Here is an 18,699-nt window from a genome sequence, read left to right as displayed (position 1 = left end):
TCATTTAGGTCCGGGATTTCTGTGCTGTCACACAGAGGATAGACTGGGGCCGAGAGCAGTTTGTGTTCCCCAGTGAGTGAGTGTGAGCTGGTGGGGGCTTTGCCCAGACTCTTCATTCATCTGGGTGCCTCCTGATGGTCCCTGAGGTTTACCATATTCTTCTCTGTTCTTCAAGCCCAGAAGAGAGCAGGGAACACATCCAGCAGCCACGGCTGGGTGAATGAACACCTGGTCCCATGTGCCTTCCAGACAAGCTCCTAGGAGGGGTGAATCTGTGGTGTACAATACCCTGGGGAATATCAATCACATTCCCAGTTGTGGGGAATCCAGAAGAAGGCCAAGGCCAAGGAACCCTGAGACTCCTGAAATGCTAGGAGAGTGTCGCTAGGGCATCATCTAGTTTAACTGACAGGAGGAAGCCTGTGAATGCCTGGTATGGGAGCCAAGACGAAGGACACTGTTTAGCACCTGAACACAACCATGGGTGAGAGCTACCCTAAAGGAGCCTCCTTCCTGACCCCGGACTCTGGGTCCCACCTCCTAGCTTCGGAAGGAGCTCCTGGCTATGAAGTGTGGGCTGACCTCCCCACTGAGGGCCAGGCTCCCTTCCCCATGCACAGATCACCTGCCAGGACCACCACTGGCTGGTACATTGGGGCCACTTGTACCCTGGTAAATGAGTCTGGAGTCAGGTTCTGGAGCCTGCCTTTGCCTTCGGTTTCTGACCCCTGCACCCCAGGATCTGAGTGTACACATGGCTTCCAGCGACTCTGCCTAGAATCCTCTCTGGGCTCAGGACGCCGCCTTTTCAGTGGTGCTGTTAACCTTGTCTCTTGGAGATCAGGAGAACCTGATGAGGTCCTGGAGACAAGGTCAGACCCACCTGCTGCATGATGCCTCGTTTCTGGTTCATGGCGGCCAGGTAGCGTAGAATCAACTTCGTGGCCTCCGTTTTCCCAGAGCCACTCTCTCCACTGACCAGACAAAGGGGAGGGGGTAGCTTGAGCTTGTTCACTGCTCTTTGGGATTTCCCAGGACCCCGCCATAAAGAAAGGGCATAAAGGTGGGCCAGTCCAGAGGTAGCAGGTGATTTTCCAGCCCAATGGCAGGGATGGCCTCATGCTGCGTGAAGGTGCCCCTACGTATTTCCCCCCACACCTCACCAGACCCTCTGCCTACCTGATGATTATGCACTGGTTCTGTTTGGCATCAAGCATTTTGGCGAAGGCGAGATTTGCAATTGCAAAGAGGTGCCTAGAGAGACAGGGTGAAGGGATGAAGGGATAAAGGCCTCGCTGCCTCTGGGCCCAAATTATCAGAGGGAAAGTTTGGGATGTGGAGGAGGTAAGGGCATGTATGTCCAGCAAAGCAGTTAAGCTTGCTCCACCTGTCAACCTCTTGAGGAAGTGGCTCCTGATCCCCATTGGGGTCTGGGCCATGGTAACTCCAGCACAGAGGGTCGTAGTCAGCCCCAGGAAGACTGCCATGCTGAGAAGGCGGCCTGTGTGCCACCATCCGCCCCAAGCCATGGTTTGTGGGAGCCAGGGGCTTATGGACCTCGGACAGGGACCCAGAAGACTCAGGGCAAACTCCCGCTCCCGCCTCGAAGACACTTACGGGGGATTCTCTCCCAGGGCCTTCCCGCTGTACTGCTGCACCTGCTCCAGCCCGTAGATTCCAAACATTCGATATGGGTTCACTGATACCAGGATACTGCCGATGTACGTCTGCGGGCAGGCAGCAGCTCCAGTGCTGTTGCTGCCTCAGATGGCCTCTGGGACCCTCCCCTGCTCCTGGGAGCCTGGAGCCCTGCTTCCATTGACTGTCTGACCTCAGTGTTTGAGTCTGGAGCCTTCTAAGAACCCGAGGGGTCAGCTGTTCTTTTGTGGAATTGGGGGCACTGCACAGGCTGAGGCTGTCCGACTCTTGTAGCGAGTGAATCTGCGCAGCCACAAGCCTGCAAATGTATCTGTGCAGGCTGCTTCCTGCTTCGTCCATCAGAGGCTTCAGGCTCAGGCTGGGTCAGAGCGCCAGATTGAGGGGGAGGGAGTTTCCAGGACAGGGGGAGTCTCAGGTGACCAGAGCCCTCCTAGATCTCTGGTCTCCCATTCTGTCATCCTGCTTCCGGCCATCCCACTCCTGGAGTACAGCCCAGAGATTCTAGGAGGAAGGTACATTTCCAGGTTTCCTGTATCCTGGTCTCTACCGTCGGATTTAAGATTAAATTCTTTTTAAGAATTTGGATTTGCAAGCTCCAGCTTCAAAGATTCTATGATCAAATGGTTTGAACCCTTGAGTTCAACTCAGGACTCACAGGCCTGGGGTCTGAAAGGAGAGATCTGGGCTTCCCACTTTGGCCCTAAGAGATAGGGAAGGGGCCGGCTTCCTTCCCAGGGCCCAGAACCAGTCCCAGGACTTACATAGATGAGGTTCCGTTCAAATCTGGTCTTGAGGTTGGACAGCACAGTAGCCTCCTGGAGGTCTCTGGAAGGGCATGGAGTGGATAGTCAGCAACCCAGGATCAGAGTCGGCTGCTATGGCAGAGTATCCCCTCCCCTCTCAGCACAGAGACTTGGTCAGAAAGGTCTGAGTTCAACCCTCAGCCCCACCTCCTACTAGCTGGAGGAGCTCAGGCAAGGCCCTGTGCCTCCGTGTGCTTTCATGTCTCATTCACTTGACGGGTGGGGTGGGCGGGGTTGGTGGGGCGGGGAGGAGATTTTTGTTAAGTTACTTAGTTGCTTTTGCCTCAGCTTCTCCATCTGTTCAATGGGTATGATGATCATTGTCCCTACCTCATTGGACAGGGGATGCCTCAAGTAGCAGACAAGAGGGAGAAGTCATCATAATTGGACCGTGGTCCTGATCAGCACAGCCCTTATATTTTGGGCCCCTCCAACCCACTGGCTGTCTCACAAGAGCCTCCCCCACCTCCCCACCCCTACCCAGCATCCTGTGGATGAGACATGAAGGCACACAGAGGCACGGGGCTTTGCCTGAGCTCCTCCACCTGGTAGGAGGTGGGGCTGAGGGTTGAACTCAGGCCCCTTTGACTGACTAGACTCAGATGAGCACATTTCAGACACTGCGTGCTCTCAGCTCAGCAGGCAAATGAGTCTGTAAAAGTCCCCAGAGGTGAGAGGTGTCCCAGGAAGGAGGCAGTTCTCCTCCGGTGTGGCTGCGGTGACTGCTCGCTGACCCTGCCCCCTGCACTCACTCCAGCTGTGTCATGTCCTCCACACCATCCTCGCTGCGCTGCTCACGGGACCGCGCGGACGGCAGGTTGCGGATGGAGTGCATCTGTGGGAGAGGCTGCAGTTGGCCTGGCTGGCCCACAGCGGAGATCTCCTTCCTTCGCTCAGGCCTGCTCAGTGCTGTTGGCCTCCTGGCTTGGAAGGACATGGCCTCCCTGGGAGTTTCACCGGCCATTCCCACCTACAGGATACACGCTGCCCTCTGCATGCCCAGTCCCTGCAGCACAGGCTCTGGTGCTCCCAGGTGGTCCTGGAATGCGCACACACATACACACACGCGCGCACGCACTCTGCTGCTTTGGACTGCCCAGAAACCCTCCCAATCTCACGCTCTCCCAGAACTGACCCCGGGCCCTTGCTCCAGGGACCCCCATGTCTATGCTTATGTGACATCTCAATGTCTCTATTTTGGTGCATGAGGCCTTCAGGAGGGCCAAGACAGAAATGTTCCCATTCAGCACCCCACCCGTGTATCCAGGCCAGTGGCAACATGGAGACTCTAAAACACAGAGCCACACACAATGGCAGTTCCAGCTCGCACCCCCCACCTCCATCCTATCCCCTGACACACATATACACTCACGGTCAGGCACACAGGCCTGTCGGGCCTGGCACACCCATGTGCACACATGCTCCTCTCCTCCTAACATGTTCTCATGTGTGTGGGCATCTCTCAAGAGAAAAGTTTTCTCAGGAGAAAAGTTCTGGTGGAACTTTGATACCAAAGTCCTGATGCTTCTCTCTAGGCTGCAGAACCTCTGCTGTGCCCATCTCAAGGATGCCGCATCTGCCGATACACTGGCACACATGTATAACCGCACATGCTTCTCTTGTTTGCCTGAGCACGCATGTCAGGCAGAGGGCAGGGGTGTGACCTGCATGGCTTTGAGCATGTGCCCTTCTGGTCTCTCCCATCTAGCCTGCACCCCACCCTGAGCAGGTCAGGAAAGGGAGTACCAGGGGGAGCCCCACATGCTGCCTGCTTGTCAGGCTGCTAAGTAGGGCACGGCAAGTATCACCCTTGAGGCCCTGGCCTCTTGCCCACCCGCCGGCCTGTGCGCCAGTGGCCGCAAACCCTAAATAATTCAGCCACTCACGTATTCCAGGGTAAGGAGGGCCCAGGCATCCTTGCCCCTCACCCCTGGGCACCTTGCGCCCCGTTCCCGCAATGCTGCAGCCCACACGGCACGAGGCACCCGCCGCCGGGGCCAGGGCCCCCCCAGCAGCCAGGCAGTCCCGTTGGCCATGGCAGGGCCCGGCTGGCTGCCTGCTCCATGGGGCATGGTCTGCAGAGGCTGAGAAACTCGTGCAGGACTGAGGGCCCCGCCTACCCCAGGCGTCCCGGGGGAGGCTCCGGTGACCACCCCCCTCTGCCCAGGGCGACCAGTGGCGGGCTCGCATTCCACCATGAGCATGGCAGCCAGGCACAGGGTTGGCACACCAGAGACAAGCTGCCTGGCCCACACTTCACCCAGGGCCCCAGTTTCTGTCCAACGACCTTCTGCAGCTGTTCCCCTCAGTGGGTACAATGGGGACCTGGCAACTCGGTTTCTGAACCCCTTGTCCTCAGTTCAGAATCCTGAAGCCCAGGAGAGAGCCCTAATGCAGGAGTCCCAAGGAGAGATAGGTAGAAGATTCCAGTTTAGTGGCAGGTCAGTGGGAGACATATGAAATGAATTAACATGGACTGGCTTGAGTTCTGCAGTTTTGCTCACAGTGGAAATCTCTGAGGGGCCACCGGAGAGGATGCAGTTTCCCACATCTCTGCCACGGTCTGACTATGCTAGCATCTAGTCCAGTCCTGAACCTGAGGATCTTCTCCCCAAGTTAGACAGGAAGACTGAGACTGAGCCACCCACCACCCACCTCCTGCACTGTTTTCCAGGATGGAGCCCTCACTTCCCCTCCCTCCCAACTGTCCCCCCATACCTTGTTCCAGCTTTTGAGACCAATCTCTTCCCAGGAGCCCCCCTGGGGCAGGCAGGAAGTTCTGGGGCCCAGGCTGCAGGACTTGGGGTTGGAGGGTCCTTGCAGAAAAGGTCGGTGGGCTTTCACTCGCATCCAGAGGCAGGACCAGAGCAGATTCCAGGCTCTCGGCTTGGGGCCAGGTCCTGAGGCCTGGGACAGCTGGAGAGGGGGCTGCAGGGTGGCACCAACCCTCTGAACAGAGCCCACTTTTTGCACCTGGGGCGTGACCACAGCAAAACGACTGGGCACTGCCAAACGCCACATACCCGCTTTGGGCAGGGGGGCTGGAGTCCCAGTGGGTGCCAAAGGGGCTGGGGCACCGGGTAGTGTCCCCCAGCGGCGCCATGGGGGCCATGAGGCCCTTGTCTGGTCACATGCGGCCAGGGGGTGGGAGAGGCTGAGCCTTAGTGCCTTTTGCTCTGGGTGGGAATCCTTGGGAGTTGACTGGTCGGGGGACCCAGGTTCTTCCGGTGTCTGGGAGTCCCCTTCCACCTCTTGAGGTGGGGCAGTCTCTTCCTCTGGCTTCCCTGAGTTGGGGCAGGCTGACTTGACCAGCTGTCCGGGACCTGGCTCCTGGTGTCCACCCAGGATGACACTGGTGGAGTCAGAGGCTGGATTTTCTGAGCGGGGAGCAGGGGACGGGACTGGGCCCACGTGCTGGAGGAAGGGGTTTTCGGGCACTGGGGACGGCCTGGAAAAGCCTCGGCGGCTGCTGGGGCCTCCGGGCCAGGGCGAAGGGGGGCGCTGAGCAGAAGGCGTGTCCACGTCCCAGCTGGGGGTCAGTGGCGGCACCGTCCAGGGTGTCTCTGCGTCCTCTGACTGATTCTCCCGGGGCTCTCGGGCAGCCGCCGGCCAGGCCCCAGGCCCCGGAGCCCGGTGGAAGGGCTGGCGCACGCGGGGTTTCACGGCCCTGGTGGGGGGCTCGCTGAGCCGGCGCCACGTGTGCGGGAGGCGGGACGGCAGGTTGAGGGAGCCACGCCTGGCGCCGGGTCCCAACATAGCGGGCGGGGAGGCCGGGCGCGGGGAACCGAGCACGGGCGAGCGGGGTGGGCCCAGGCGCCCGGAGGCGCGGCGCGGGGGCGGGGGCTCCCGCAGCGAGTGCGGGCGGCGCGGCGGGGGCGAGAAGGGCGGCTGGAAGGGGCCGGAGCGGACGGAGGGCTGAGGGGACGAGGGCCCCACGGGCGAGCGGTAGCCCAGGCCGGGCAGGCTCCGCAGCGAGGGCTGGGGCGAGGGCCGGGGCGTCCAGGCCCGTCTGCGCGACGGCCGCGGGGAGGGCCGGGCCGGCCCGAAGGGCGCGGGCCGCCGCCGGGAGCCGCGGAACGAGGGCCAGAGGCCGGGGCCGGCCAGCAGTTCGGGGGGCAGCTCGGGCCGCACGGGCGGGGGCTCGGCGAAGGCCCACCAGCTGGGCTGGGGCGAGAGGGGCACGTGCGCGGGGGCGGCCCAGGGCGGCGGGTGGCGGCGCAGCGAGCCCGGCGGCGACGGGGGCGGCCCCGGGAGCGCGGGCGGCGCGGCGAGCGCGCTCCAGTGCGCCGGGGGCTGCGCGGGCGCCGCGCCGGGCGCGCCGTGGGAGTTGTTGTTGTTGCGGGCCCGCGCCTGGGCCCGCCGGAGCACGATGGGCGTGCCGGGCCGCTCGGCGTCCATGCCCGCCAGCTTGTAGCCGAAGCGCTTGTAGGCCGCCTCGCGCGCCGCGGGGCCGCCCGGCCGGGCCTTCTGGCTGCCCCGGGGCCGCGGGGCCGGCGGCTGCTCAGACAGCGTCTTCTTGAGGAAGCGTGCCAGGGAGGTGGCCGGGCGCGGGGGCGGCCGGGCCAGCGCGGGGCCGAAGCCCAGGCCGCGGTGGGCGCCGAAGGCCGACAGGGCGCGCTGGAGGTTCCGCTGGCGCGGGGTCAGGAAGCCCCAGAAGGGGTGGCCGTAGGGCATCGCGGGCACCGGGGGCAGCTCCTCTTCCTCCTCCTCTTCCTCCGCGTCCGCCAGGGGCAGAGGGATGTCCAGGGAGGGCGGCAGGGGCACCTCCAGCTTCTCCTTCCCGAACAGCTTCACCTGGGGCCGCGGGAAGAGGCGGAACCTGCGGATGAGGGACAGCTTGGACCTGGACGGCCTGTCCATGCCTTGCTGCTCGAAGAAGGCGGCGCTGGGCAGGCGGAAGGACGTGCGGGGTCGCTCGCCGCCCGCGTCCTCGGGCTCCTCCAGCTCCGCGATGTCGTCCATGGGGTGGGCGTACGGGTTGCGGGGGGACAGGATGGGCGGCGGCACCCAAGGGTAGGCGAAGGCCGGCTCCTCGGGGTAGAGGTAGGGCACTTCCGGCGCGTAGACGGCCGGGTCCCCGCCGTAGCCGCCCTGGCCGTAGGGGGCGCCGTAGGGGTCCAGGTAGGGCGCGTCGTACGGGAGGTCGTAGGGCGGGTAGGGCGCCTCGTAAGGCGCGTAGGGGTCCGGGGCGTAGCTGTACGGGTACGCCTCGCCCCCGTAGCCGTCGTAGTAGCCGTAGGGAGACCCGTACCCGGCGGGGGCCGCGTAGGGGGGCTCGTAGTCCTCGTAGCCGTAGGGCGGGTAGAAGGGGCCGCCGTAGTAGTAGTAGTCGGGGTGGTAGTAGTCGTAGGGGTCGCGGGGCGGGAACCCGCGGAGGTAGTCCCCGTAGGGCGGCCAGGCCGGGCTGTAGGGGCCGTAGGGCTCGTAGGGGCCGTAGGGGTCGTGGGGGCCGTAGGGGCCGCAGGGGCCCCAGGGCCCGGCCGCGTAGGGCGCCTGCTCCTCCTCGTACTGGTGCAGCGACCGCTGGTCGTAGTAGTCGTCGCCCTCGCGGTGATAGTCGTAGTACTCGCCCAGGTCCTGGAAGCCCTCGAGCCCGTACAGGGACTTGCGCGAGCCCGCGTGCCGGAAGGGCGCCTCGTCCTCGAAGGGCAGGAAGCCCACGGGCTCCCCGGACGCGTAGATGCTGCGGCTGCGGGGGAAGCGGCGCAGGCGGCCGCCGTGCCGCAGGATCTCGGCGCCCGACGGGAAGGGCAGCTTGCTGGAGCCCGCGCGGGAGCCCGGCCGCTGCAGCCAGGCGTCCAGCGCGGCCCGCTCGCTGCCCGACTCCTCGGCCTTCTTGATGAGGAACTTCTTGGTGAGCCAGTTGATGGCGGTGGACGCCTTGCTGAGCGAGCGCGCCCGGGGCCGCAGGCGGCCGTAGCCGCGGCGGCCGGGGAAGCGGATGACCATGAAGGACGGCTTCTTGCCCTTCATGGCCCGCTTCTTCTTGCCCACGCGCATCTGCGTCATGAGCTTCGACGTGGACTTGAGCACCGTGCGCGCCTTCTTCTTGCGCTTGGTCTTCTGCGGGCCGGTGTGGAGGCCCCAGAAGAAGGCCGACGCGCTGCGGAACTGGCCCTTCTTGGAGATCTTGGGGGTGCGGTCGCGGAAGCCCATCAGCAGCCGCGACGTCCCCTTCAGGCTCCTTCTGGGCTTCTCCGGCTCTGGGGCCTTCTTCCCTTTCTTCCCCTTCTTGGCCTTCTTCTCTTCATCTTCCTCCTTCGCCATGGTGGACACCTGCCCCCCACCAGGCCTGGGGCCGGTGTCACGAGCTCGGGGGCTGCGGGGTCACAGGACCTGCTGGTCCCTGAGGCGACCGGACTTGCGGCCTCCTCGGACTCCAGGCAGCCGGGACTGGCCCAGGTGGCTTGGGGAGGGACGGCCAAACTTCTGGCCGGACCCAGATTCCGAGAGGGTGGATCCATAATTCATCTCCTTTAAGGCTCGCCTTGGGTTTCACCTTCAGCCGGCGGTGGAAAGTGTGTGGGTGTTGTTTACTGCGCGGGGAGCCTGGCCAGGCCTGGGCCGAGGGAGCCCATGTTCCTTAGGATTTCACCGTGGGCATTCGGGCTGACCTGGTCAAGCCCACCACTCACACACACACACACACACCCCTTTCTCTGCAGCTAGGCGCAGCCCACCAAGACGAAGGCCTGAGTCTCTGCCACCTGGCAGAGAAAATCGTTATGCCCCACACAGGGGCAGCCACTTGCCCCCAACCTCCCAACATGTCTGTACTGGGTAGAAAAAGAAGTCTCCATTCCTGAGCCAGGTGGGATGTTCAAAGCCCACCAGGTGGCCTAGAGAAGAGCCTGAACCTTGCAGGAGCTGGGTAGGGCAGGTGCTCCAGGTTGCGGTCACTGTAACCAGAGCTGAGTGGCTCTCAGAAGTATGAATAATGCACCGGGGGACCTGGGCTGCAAAGCAAAACAGGGAAGAGCCCCAGCAGGGCTGGGAGAGGAGACGCAGAGGGCAGGTGAGCTCTGCTGTTCCTGTCCATGGCCCTGCGGGAAGGGCGGTGGTAAGAAGAAATCAGTGTTTGGCGAGGATCTGAGGGCCTGCCTGGCCTTGGCCCTTGCCCAGCTGAGAATGCAGTGTCTATGCAATCCTTTACCCTCTCTCCATGATTGTTTCGGGGTGGGGGGCACTTGCTTCTGGCTTAGTTTTTGGTTGGGGCCACACCTGGTAGTGCTCAGGGGCTACTCCCAGTGCAGTGGTCAGGACTTGTACCCAGCAATGTTTGGGGGACCATGCGGTGTTTGGGATCAAATCCAGGCCTCCTGCATGCAAAGCAACGATTCTCATCCCTTGAGCGATTTCCCCAGCGTCCCAGGATGGGTGGCTACTGCTTACTGGCGGGTGAGAATCTGCAAGAACAGTTCAATGAAGAGGCTGGGGGGAGCATTTGGGAGCAGCAGCTCTGGGCCTCAAAGTCTCAAAATCATTCCTCTTCCCCCTCTCCTTTCTGCCTTAGGATGGAGGAACATCCAAGGAGCTGGGAGGGTGGGGGCAAAGACTGGCCTCCAGTAACAATAAGCCTTACCCACTCAGCCTTTCCATCTTCCGATCCTGCCGCCAGTTCTTTGGTCTTTTAGGTTTTTCCACAGGGGCCCAGGAGCAGATGCGATCTGGCCCTGCTGCTGCCACTTGCTGATTTCCTGCTCTTAGGGGACTTTGGAGCTCTGCCAGCTCAGCTCTGAAATGGGGACCTGGAGGGCTCTCCTCAGACAAGGGCTGAATGGTGCTTGTGCAAGCCAAGCGTTCCATCTTCCCTGTCCTGTCCCTCACAGGTTCTGTTTCTGCTTTCCCCCTTTTGTCTGTGTTCTTCTCCCAGGAGCCCCTTGACTTAGGTGCCCAGCAGTCTTTGGGGGTGTCTTGTTGGGGTTGGTAGTGCCTGCCATAGCATCTCCCAGGAGCAGGAGGGGCACTTCTTGGGCTAGGGACAGGAGCAGTTTCGGCCGTTGTGCTGTGGGGTTGGGGAGAGCATCCTGCGCTAAGTCGCTCAATTCTTCCCCTTTCCTAAGTTGTGGCTGCTGCCAAGCTCTGGGAAAGCAAAAGGCAAGTGAGCTGTTCGGAGCTCAGAGATGCTGGCAGTTGCCCTTGATCCTCCTGGAGCTGGCTTCCAGAATGAGGCATGCCATTCTCCCCAGAGGCCTTTGAGATAGGAACCTCCTTCTCTACTCTCCAGATGAAGAAAGATCTAGAGAGCTGAAGTGACTGACTAAAAACCACCCCATTTAGGAGCTGGAACCCAGGCCTGGGAGGGTCCAGCCCTAACCTTCCTTGCTAGGCCCTCCTGTCCATCGGGTTCCAGGCTGTCATGGGAGGGGAGCTTCTCCGGACACTGTGTGGACGTGGGACTTAGCTAAATTGAACCTGGGCCTTCTCAGAATTCTGGAGCTGAGTACCTTCCTTGTGATATTGGACAAGCCAGATAGATACGCAGCCAGTCCTTCATCGTTCAGCCCCCTACAGTCCTTCTCCTGACAGTATTCAGAAGTCACCTGGACTGGATGCCTGCCTGGAGCTCCCACTTGGGAGTCCCCAAGCAGCTGTGCCCCTGCCCCTCAGGGTTGTGTGATTAGTACGCGTCTGCTTGTTCATTTGCTCATCTAATCCAAAATATTTGGGGAAAGCGTGCTGCATGCCAGGCACCACCTAGGCTGGGGGCATGGAGTTATAATGCAAGAGGGGATGGGTGAACATATGCTTTGCATGGGAGAGCCCTGAGTTTGACAACAGCATGGTCTCCACCACAAGTACGAGGTGTGGCCCAAAATCCAATTAGAAATAAACAAAAAAGGATGAAACAGATGAAATCTCTGTCCTCTGAAGCTGACATGAACGTGAGGCACTGGAAAAACCCAGGAAATAAAGCTGTCCAGATGCAGGAGTGCAGTGGCCGAAGCAAAGTACGTGGGGAGTCAAGAGGTAGGGTCCTGGGCTGAGATGCAGAAGGGAAGCCTAGACGTATCGGTCCCAGTGTGAGAAACAGGTAAGGGGGACTAAAGTACAGTGAGGAATGAAGTGAGGGTGAGGTCAAAGGTCAGCATGAGTGAACAGGGGGTCCCAGTGAGGATCGGCTTTGATCGAGAGTAAGGCTAGAGCCCTGGAGTTTTAGCAGAAGTTGGAATTCCTGTCTTCACCTCTTTGGCTGCTGCAGGAAGGATGGCAGGGGGCGAGGGAGGATGAGGAGGTTTGAGTGGAAGCTACCAGAGAGGTCCCAGTGAGGGGACAGGATGAGGCAGAGTTAGTGGTGGAATGTTGGTTTACTTTACTGACAGAGGAAGCCAACAGGCTTTACAGGCAGACACAGAGCAGCCCCCAGTCCCCATTACTGAGTAAGGGGGAGGATGGAACAGTTGTTCCCTGGGATGAGAAAGGCTATGGACAGAGCGGGTAGAGGAACTGTATGGCCGCTTGGGACATACTGGTTTCCAGTGCCTGTTGGATATTGCCTAGGAGTTGGAAATCAGGGAGATTTGCAGTGATCTGAGGCTGAGAATGTAGATGGAAGAGATGCCCAAGGAATTCCTTGGGACTGCCACTCTTGGGCCTCAAGAGGCCATGAGGACCAGGGAGGAAAACAAATGGGAGCTGGGGTCAGGTGAGTTGTGGACAGAGAGCACAACCTTTAGATGTAATGGTGGATGAACTCTGGACTTGGGAATACAGAGCAAGGATGTTCACACCAGTGGGACAGAGTCCAAGAAAAGAAGTGGGTTGCTGAAGAGACAGTATAGGGATTGAAGTGTGTGCTTTGCAGTTTTATTTAGTTTTGGAGTCACCCTGAAGTACTCAGGACTTACTCCTGGCTCTGTGCTCAGGGATCACTCCTGCAGGTTTCGGAACCATATGGAATACTGGGCCAAGTTGGCCTTGTGCAGGGCAAGTGCCCTACCTACTGTACTACTACCAGGGCAACTGCCCTACGTACTCCGGACCCTTGCTCTGCAGTTTTATCCCCAGCACCACACGGTCACTTAAGTATCATCGGTTGGTCACTGGCACCATGCAGACCAAGTACCACCACCTCGTCAGGCCTTCCCACTGAAGGAACATTCCACCATGGAGTTCTACATGGCGGTCAGAAGGACATGGTCCCTGTACTGCTAAGGACAGATCCCCAGAATGTACCAGCAAATGGAGTATGTATCAGATTTTTCCTAAGGAATATGTATGTGGTGTAAAACTATAAATTCATATTTGTCGTCATTCACACATACGAGGGTTGGAGCGATAGCACAGCGGTAGGGCGTTTGCCTTGCACGCAGCCAACATGGCCGACCCGAGTTTGATTCCTCCGCCCCTCTCGGAGAGCCCGGCAAGCTACCAAGAGTATCTCGCCCGCACGGCAAAGCCTGGCAAGCTACCCGTAGCGTATTTGATATGCCAAACACAGTAACAGTTGTCACAATGGAGACGTTACTGGACCCGCTCGAGAAAATCGATGAACAACGGGAGGACAGTGACAGTGACACACATACGAGGGGAAAAAATACAAGAAATTGAAAATCTTTATTTTTTTTTTGGCTTTTTGGGTCACACCCAGCAATGCTCAGGGGTTACTCCTGGCTCTGCACTCAAGAATCACTCCTGGGGGCTGGAGCGATAGCACAGTGGATAGGGTGTTTGCCTTGCATGCGGTGGACCTGGGTTCGATTCCCAGCATCCCATAAGGTTCCCCGAGTACCGCCAGGAGTAATTCCTAAGTGCGTAAGCCAGGAATAACCCCTGTGCAATGCCGGGTGTGACCCAAAAAGAAAAAATGATCACTTTTTTTTTCCCCCAATGGGTTCAAAGGTACCTAAATATATGATTGCAAGTGGAAAAATAGGGGACAAATCAGGTATTGGCATTTTTCCATTTTCATTTGTGTGTGAATTTTTAATATAAATGCAGGAACATAAAGCATTAATGAAAGTCAAAATGTTTCAGTGAACAAGTTTCAGCAGTTCAATTTTATAACAATTATAAATAAAACTGTTAAATATTTCTGGACAATGGGTTTGGATTTTTTTTTTAAACAAGCAAATTTCTTACTGATGGCAACTAAATGGTGTTTGTAGCATTTTTATCATACAGTAGATTCCATCCATTCACTATACTTTTCTGAGTTGTCCTACATGCAAGTACATGTTTTTAATGTTGCCTGTCTTCTGTGCTATTCCTATAGGTTTGCTATTAAAATACATTAAACTATAAAAAAATCACTCCTGGCAGTGCTGGGGGTCCATATCGGATGCCAGGGATCAAACCCGTGTCAGCCACGAGCAAGGCAAATGCCCTGCCTGCTGTACGATTGCTCTGTCCCAATTTGAAAATCTATCCTGCTGTGAACCTCTTATGTATAGGTTGAATGTTTGCCTTCGAATGCAGTTCTGCTTCAAAGAAACAAACAAGGTAATAATCACAAAAAGATAAGGTGAGCAATGGCTTGTCAGCTCCCACCCGTGATCCCACTGTGGTCCCTCCTGGTTGCTTCAAAGCAAGTGACAGGAGGACCCCATCTCCAGGTGTCTTCGGTAATTACAAATGTCATGTGTTCTCGACAGTAAAGCTGGGACCCCAGAAGAGGCTGAGCTGCCTATTAGGCCTGTTAACTCTCAGGCTCAGGATTGCACCAGGCAGTGAGGAAAGTATCCCCCAGTTCACTGGGTCAGGGGCTGCCCCTTCTCCCACCCTCTTCTCAGGGCCCTCAATCTGCAGGGTAGCACCCAAGTCTCGTTCATTTACTCCTCAGTACGGGCTGTGAACCCACAGATCCCAGATGCTGTGCGAGTCACTGGAGTGCCCAGACGACAGGGAATGGGGACTTTCCTTTTCTAACCCTTCCCTTGTTCCCTTCCTGTTGGTCCTGGTCCTACTGGTTTGCCTCCAGTCTTGTGCCATGGACCCTCCATTGATGTGATTTTCACTGGTTGGGAAACACTGGCAGGGAGTCCATAGGAGAGACTAGCCCAGCGATGGAGTCCAGGAAGGCTCCAAGATGGAAAGATGGAAAGATGAGAATTTGCTCACCAAACAGAAGAGGGAGCAGTGTTCCCCACAGAGGGAACAGCATGCAAAGCCAGGTACTGAGAGGCTGGACTGATGCGAAGCCTGTGGAGAAGCAGCAGATGGCAGCCAGAGACTGGCTCCAGGAATCTGTGCTGGCTGAGGTCTCCATCCTGAAAGGAGTGATGCACGGTTCTGCACTGTCAGCTGAATGTAACCAGCTGGGGATTTTGCCAGTAACAAAAATAGGGGCCAAAACGATAGTACAGGGAGTAGGGTGCTTACCTTGCACACAGATGACTCGGGTTCAATATCTGGCTTCCCATATCCACTGAGCCCACCCCTGAGTGCAGAGCTAGGAGTAAGCCCTGAGCACCACCAGGTGTGCCCACCCTAATCCCTCCAAAAAATAACAAAGTCAATACCACTTGGTTTCATGCCAGGTGCAGTGCCAAATGCTTTCCTGTAAGAGCTCTCTACAGTCTCACCATAAGGTAAGAACCACTGTTCTGCCTCATAGGTGCAGGGCTGGACGGGAGAGGTCAGAGCACTCGAGTGAGCCCCAGTGAAGAAGTGATGGTGACTCAACAGAGTTTCCGGGCCACAAAGGATGGAGTTCACCCTCACTACACTACAATTCTTCCCACTTCATAGATGAGCCTAAAGCCAAATGGCTTGAAAGTTGCATTCAAGCTGCAGCAGCCTGGCTACAATGCCTGTGCTCGAACCACTGCTGCACATGGCTTACAAAGCGGTTTAGCTCCTGGGCCACCATGCTGAGAATGATGGGGAGGGGCTACACAATGAAGCAGCGAGAGCAGACACTGGTTTGACCTGGAACAGCAGTGAGGGAGTATGGTAGAAATACTCATCACGGGGGCTGGGTGAAGGGTTGCCTGGGGACCCTTCAGACTATGTTAGTGTGGCCGGATGAATGGGGGAATCATTCTGAGGTAGGGTGGGTGATGCGATTGCAGGTGGGTTTGGGAAAACTAAGGAACATGAAAGAAAAGTAACCCATTTCTTTTCTAAGGGAGGGCCACACTCAATGGTGCTCAGGGCTCACTCCTAGTTGGCTCTGGACCTTATGGGATACACGGGATCAAACCTGAGTTGGCCACATGCAAGGTAAATGCCCTATCCACTGAACTACTGCTCCAGCCCCGAGATGAAGCCCATTTAGATCTAAAGGGAAGATGCGATGGAGTTGGGAGACTGTGTCTAGGAAGAAGCCTCTGATCTGGTGTTTAACAATGAAAAGGAGATGGGAGCTGAGCAGAAGGCCACTGACCACTGAACTTGCCTTTCAATGTGGTTAGCAGTGTTTGCACTGCAGCATCACATCAAGTTCTGAAGGCAGGTAAGACCAGGGAGGTGGATGGGGAAGTTGGCCTGGGGAAGCTAAGCCATGAAAGGGTGTGGTCACAGGAAATGCATCCTAAGGGTAATTCGTTTTTTGGTTTTTTTTTCCCCCAGTAGGAGAAAGAGAAAAGACCAGATGAGAGCACAGCAAGGACAGTTGCCAACTAGAAGCCAAGGAGAGAGGCCTCGGGAGAGACCAACCCTGCCGACACTTAGACTTACCCTCCAGCAATGAGAATGTATCTGCTGTCTATTCCCAATCCCTGTCTGTGCTGTGTCAGAACAGACTGGGGACAGTAAAGCAGTTTAGCTGGCCCATCAGTGGGACAGGTCCAAGAGAGCAACGGGCCAGACTGATAGTACAGTAGGTAGGGTACCTGCCTTGCACGTGGCTGACTCAGGGTCATATGGTCCCCCAAGTCTGTGAGGACTGAATCCTCAGTACTGAGCCAGGAGTGATCCCTGGGCACAGCTGGGTGCAGCCTCAAAACCAACAAACAAAACCCCAAAAAGGCAAGGCAGAAGAAATCTAAGGCTGAATCGCCTGTGGAATGTGAAGGTTGGAGGGATGGCCTGCTAGGCTTCTTCCAGCATGCAGAGAAGGGCTGCGTCCAGCATGGGGTGTGGGGTGTCTGGAGGAGACAGCCTTTTAGGTGGGACTGGAGGGGGCAGTGTGGGTTTAGAGAGTGGCAGAGGGGTTATCCAAAGCACTTGATGCTGTGGGCAAGTCATGCTTCTGGGCTAAGCCAAGTGGTATCTTAAGAATACATGAGCTCAGCATTTTCACGCGAAAGGAGGAACGTGGACATGTGTACCTTTAAGCCCTGGCAATTTCTCAGGCTGACCTGGGTGAGTACAGCATGAGGGTCTAGGCGCTGTCACACAGGTGCACAGCACAGCCACTGACCAGAGGGTGTTGGAAACCAGAATCTAGAATGCTGGAGTTCCATGTTAGACACTGTCTGGGGTGCTGTCCCGGCAAGGGTCCTGTAGCTGCCCTCTCTCTGCTCCTGATCCTGGAAGAATTTCCCCTTGAGGAAGCCCTCTACTTTTGTTGATCCTGATGAATTAACACCCTCAGATAGGTAAAGTCTGAGGATAGACCAGGAGAGTTAGGCACCTACCAGGTGAATGTTACTCTCCTGATGATTACTGGTTCTAGTAAATACTGTATGTGGAGAGCAGTTAGAGCTCTCAGTCCACGAGGCTGTTTATGTTCTTATTTCTCTTTCCTTAATTCTTGCAGCATCCCTGCTTCAGGTTTGTCCGCTCCAGGCTGGTCCCTGGCAACTGGCATCCAGACAGGGACATGAAGCAGTAGGAACTGTCGGATGTCGACTATAATTGGGAAAACCCCGACAAACTGCAAGGACCCAGAACTGAAGGAGCGGGCTCGATCCCTGCTGAAATGAAGCAGGCGGAGCTCCAAGGGTGCACTCTGGGGGTCTGCTGACCAGGGTAATAATGGGGTGAAGTACTTACAGGAGGGGGACAGAGCAAATAGATATAGGGCCCCCTCTGAGGGCAGGATTCTGGATTCTGGTTCCCAGCAAGAGGTCAAGAACTCAACAGACTCGAAATTCTTGATCTGTGGACATAGACCAATTCCAGGCCACCAGCCTATTTGATGTGGGACATGATGGTCCATGGTGACCTCTCAACTTCAACCAACCCAAGTCCACACTGCCTGAGAACACCCAGACCTCTGCTCATCTCCCGCCCTCCCCCCCCCCCCCCCGTCCAGACAACTTGGGGGACAGAACCCAGGGATCCCACTTAACCAAGAGGCAGGAAGAGGCAGCAACCATCAACAGACTTAACTCTCACTGAAGATTTCATGCCAGCCTGGGGCGAGTTGGGGGGTGGGGGGTGGTGTTAGGGAAAACCATTAGGCTGTCTTGGCATCCCACCACGGCTAAGAGTGCTGCAGGGTATCATGTCCACTTTACAGAAGAAGAAACTGAGGCCTGAAAATGACTCTCAAGTTATGGGGCAAAACCCCAGCTGCCCTCTGCCTTCCCCCACTGCAACCTGGGGGGCTGGGCAGGGGCAGACCCCAAGGGTCCAGGGTCAGGGTCTCCTTACCTGGGTTCTGCAGCCTGTTTCCCGTCTGCATCCCGCCTAATGGGGGTCCTGTGGCTGGCCCCAGGAGCATGGCTGGCCCAGCAGCGCAGCTCAGCTTTGTAGGAGGGAGGCCCAGCCCACCACGCTGGCCGCCTGGGGCCCATGCATATTTGATGATGTCTATTATTCCTGTTTTGTCTCTGGAAAGGAGCCGGAGCAGGTGACAGAGGAGCGTGGAACAGCCTGCAGAGCTGGGCAGTGGCCCTGCTCCACACTCAGCCGGCCCAGAAACCCCAGGGAGTGCTTCACCCTCCTTCAGCCCAGCGGCTGGCAGCCACATAGAACCAGAATTGCTCTTCCCTGTTAGGTCTCCCCCAGGAACCTTACCGCTTGGCAGTCTCTGGCTGTGGTTCAAATCCCAGTCCTGCACTGACAAACTATAGGTGGGTGGCTGCTGTGCAGGGCCCAGGAACCCCTGCTGCCATCCAGTATCATCCCAGGCCTGTCCCTCCTGTTAGGCTACCCTTCACCCTGCTGAGAATCTACCCACCCACCTTGGCAGTCAGGTCTGACCTGCCATTATCGGGTTCACCACCCCTGCAAGCCCACCACAGCAAGTTTAGCTCTGGAAGAGTCCACCCTACAACCTCCCCTGGACCCCAGGGGTGGACCTGTTCTGATTCCTCTCACTCTGATCACCAGGCTCAGCCTGACCAAATCTGGCAACCGAGCTCATGAAATACATAAAAATTCTCCCTTAGCCTGATCAGGAATT

The 18,699-nt window shown here is 57.6% G+C and overlaps 1 protein-coding gene across 1 annotated transcript in view; it reads right to left on the bottom strand.

The window, feature by feature from the left end:
- MYO15A (myosin XVA) overlaps window positions 1–8,729 on the bottom strand; it is a 53,281-nt gene extending 44,552 nt beyond the window's left edge. The window contains exons 1-6 of the mRNA XM_056137159.1: window positions 5,181–8,729; window positions 3,215–3,297; window positions 2,421–2,484; window positions 1,618–1,727; window positions 1,180–1,254; window positions 884–974 (exon numbers count right to left, since the gene is read on the bottom strand). Coding sequence (XP_055993134.1) covers window positions 884–974; window positions 1,180–1,254; window positions 1,618–1,727; window positions 2,421–2,484; window positions 3,215–3,297; window positions 5,181–8,729 — 3,972 coding nt within the window. The remainder of the gene's footprint in view (window positions 1–883; window positions 975–1,179; window positions 1,255–1,617; window positions 1,728–2,420; window positions 2,485–3,214; window positions 3,298–5,180) is intronic.
- Between the last annotated feature and the right edge of the window lie 9,970 nt (window positions 8,730–18,699).

Source organism: Sorex fumeus, unplaced genomic scaffold, assembly GCF_029834395.1.
Source record: "Sorex fumeus unplaced genomic scaffold, SorFum_2.1 ptg000122l, whole genome shotgun sequence".
In the NCBI taxonomy this organism is placed as follows: Eukaryota; Metazoa; Chordata; class Mammalia; order Eulipotyphla; family Soricidae; genus Sorex; species Sorex fumeus.
The sequence above is the reverse complement of the archived record's forward strand: the minus strand, read 5'-3'. Positions and strand labels throughout refer to the sequence as shown.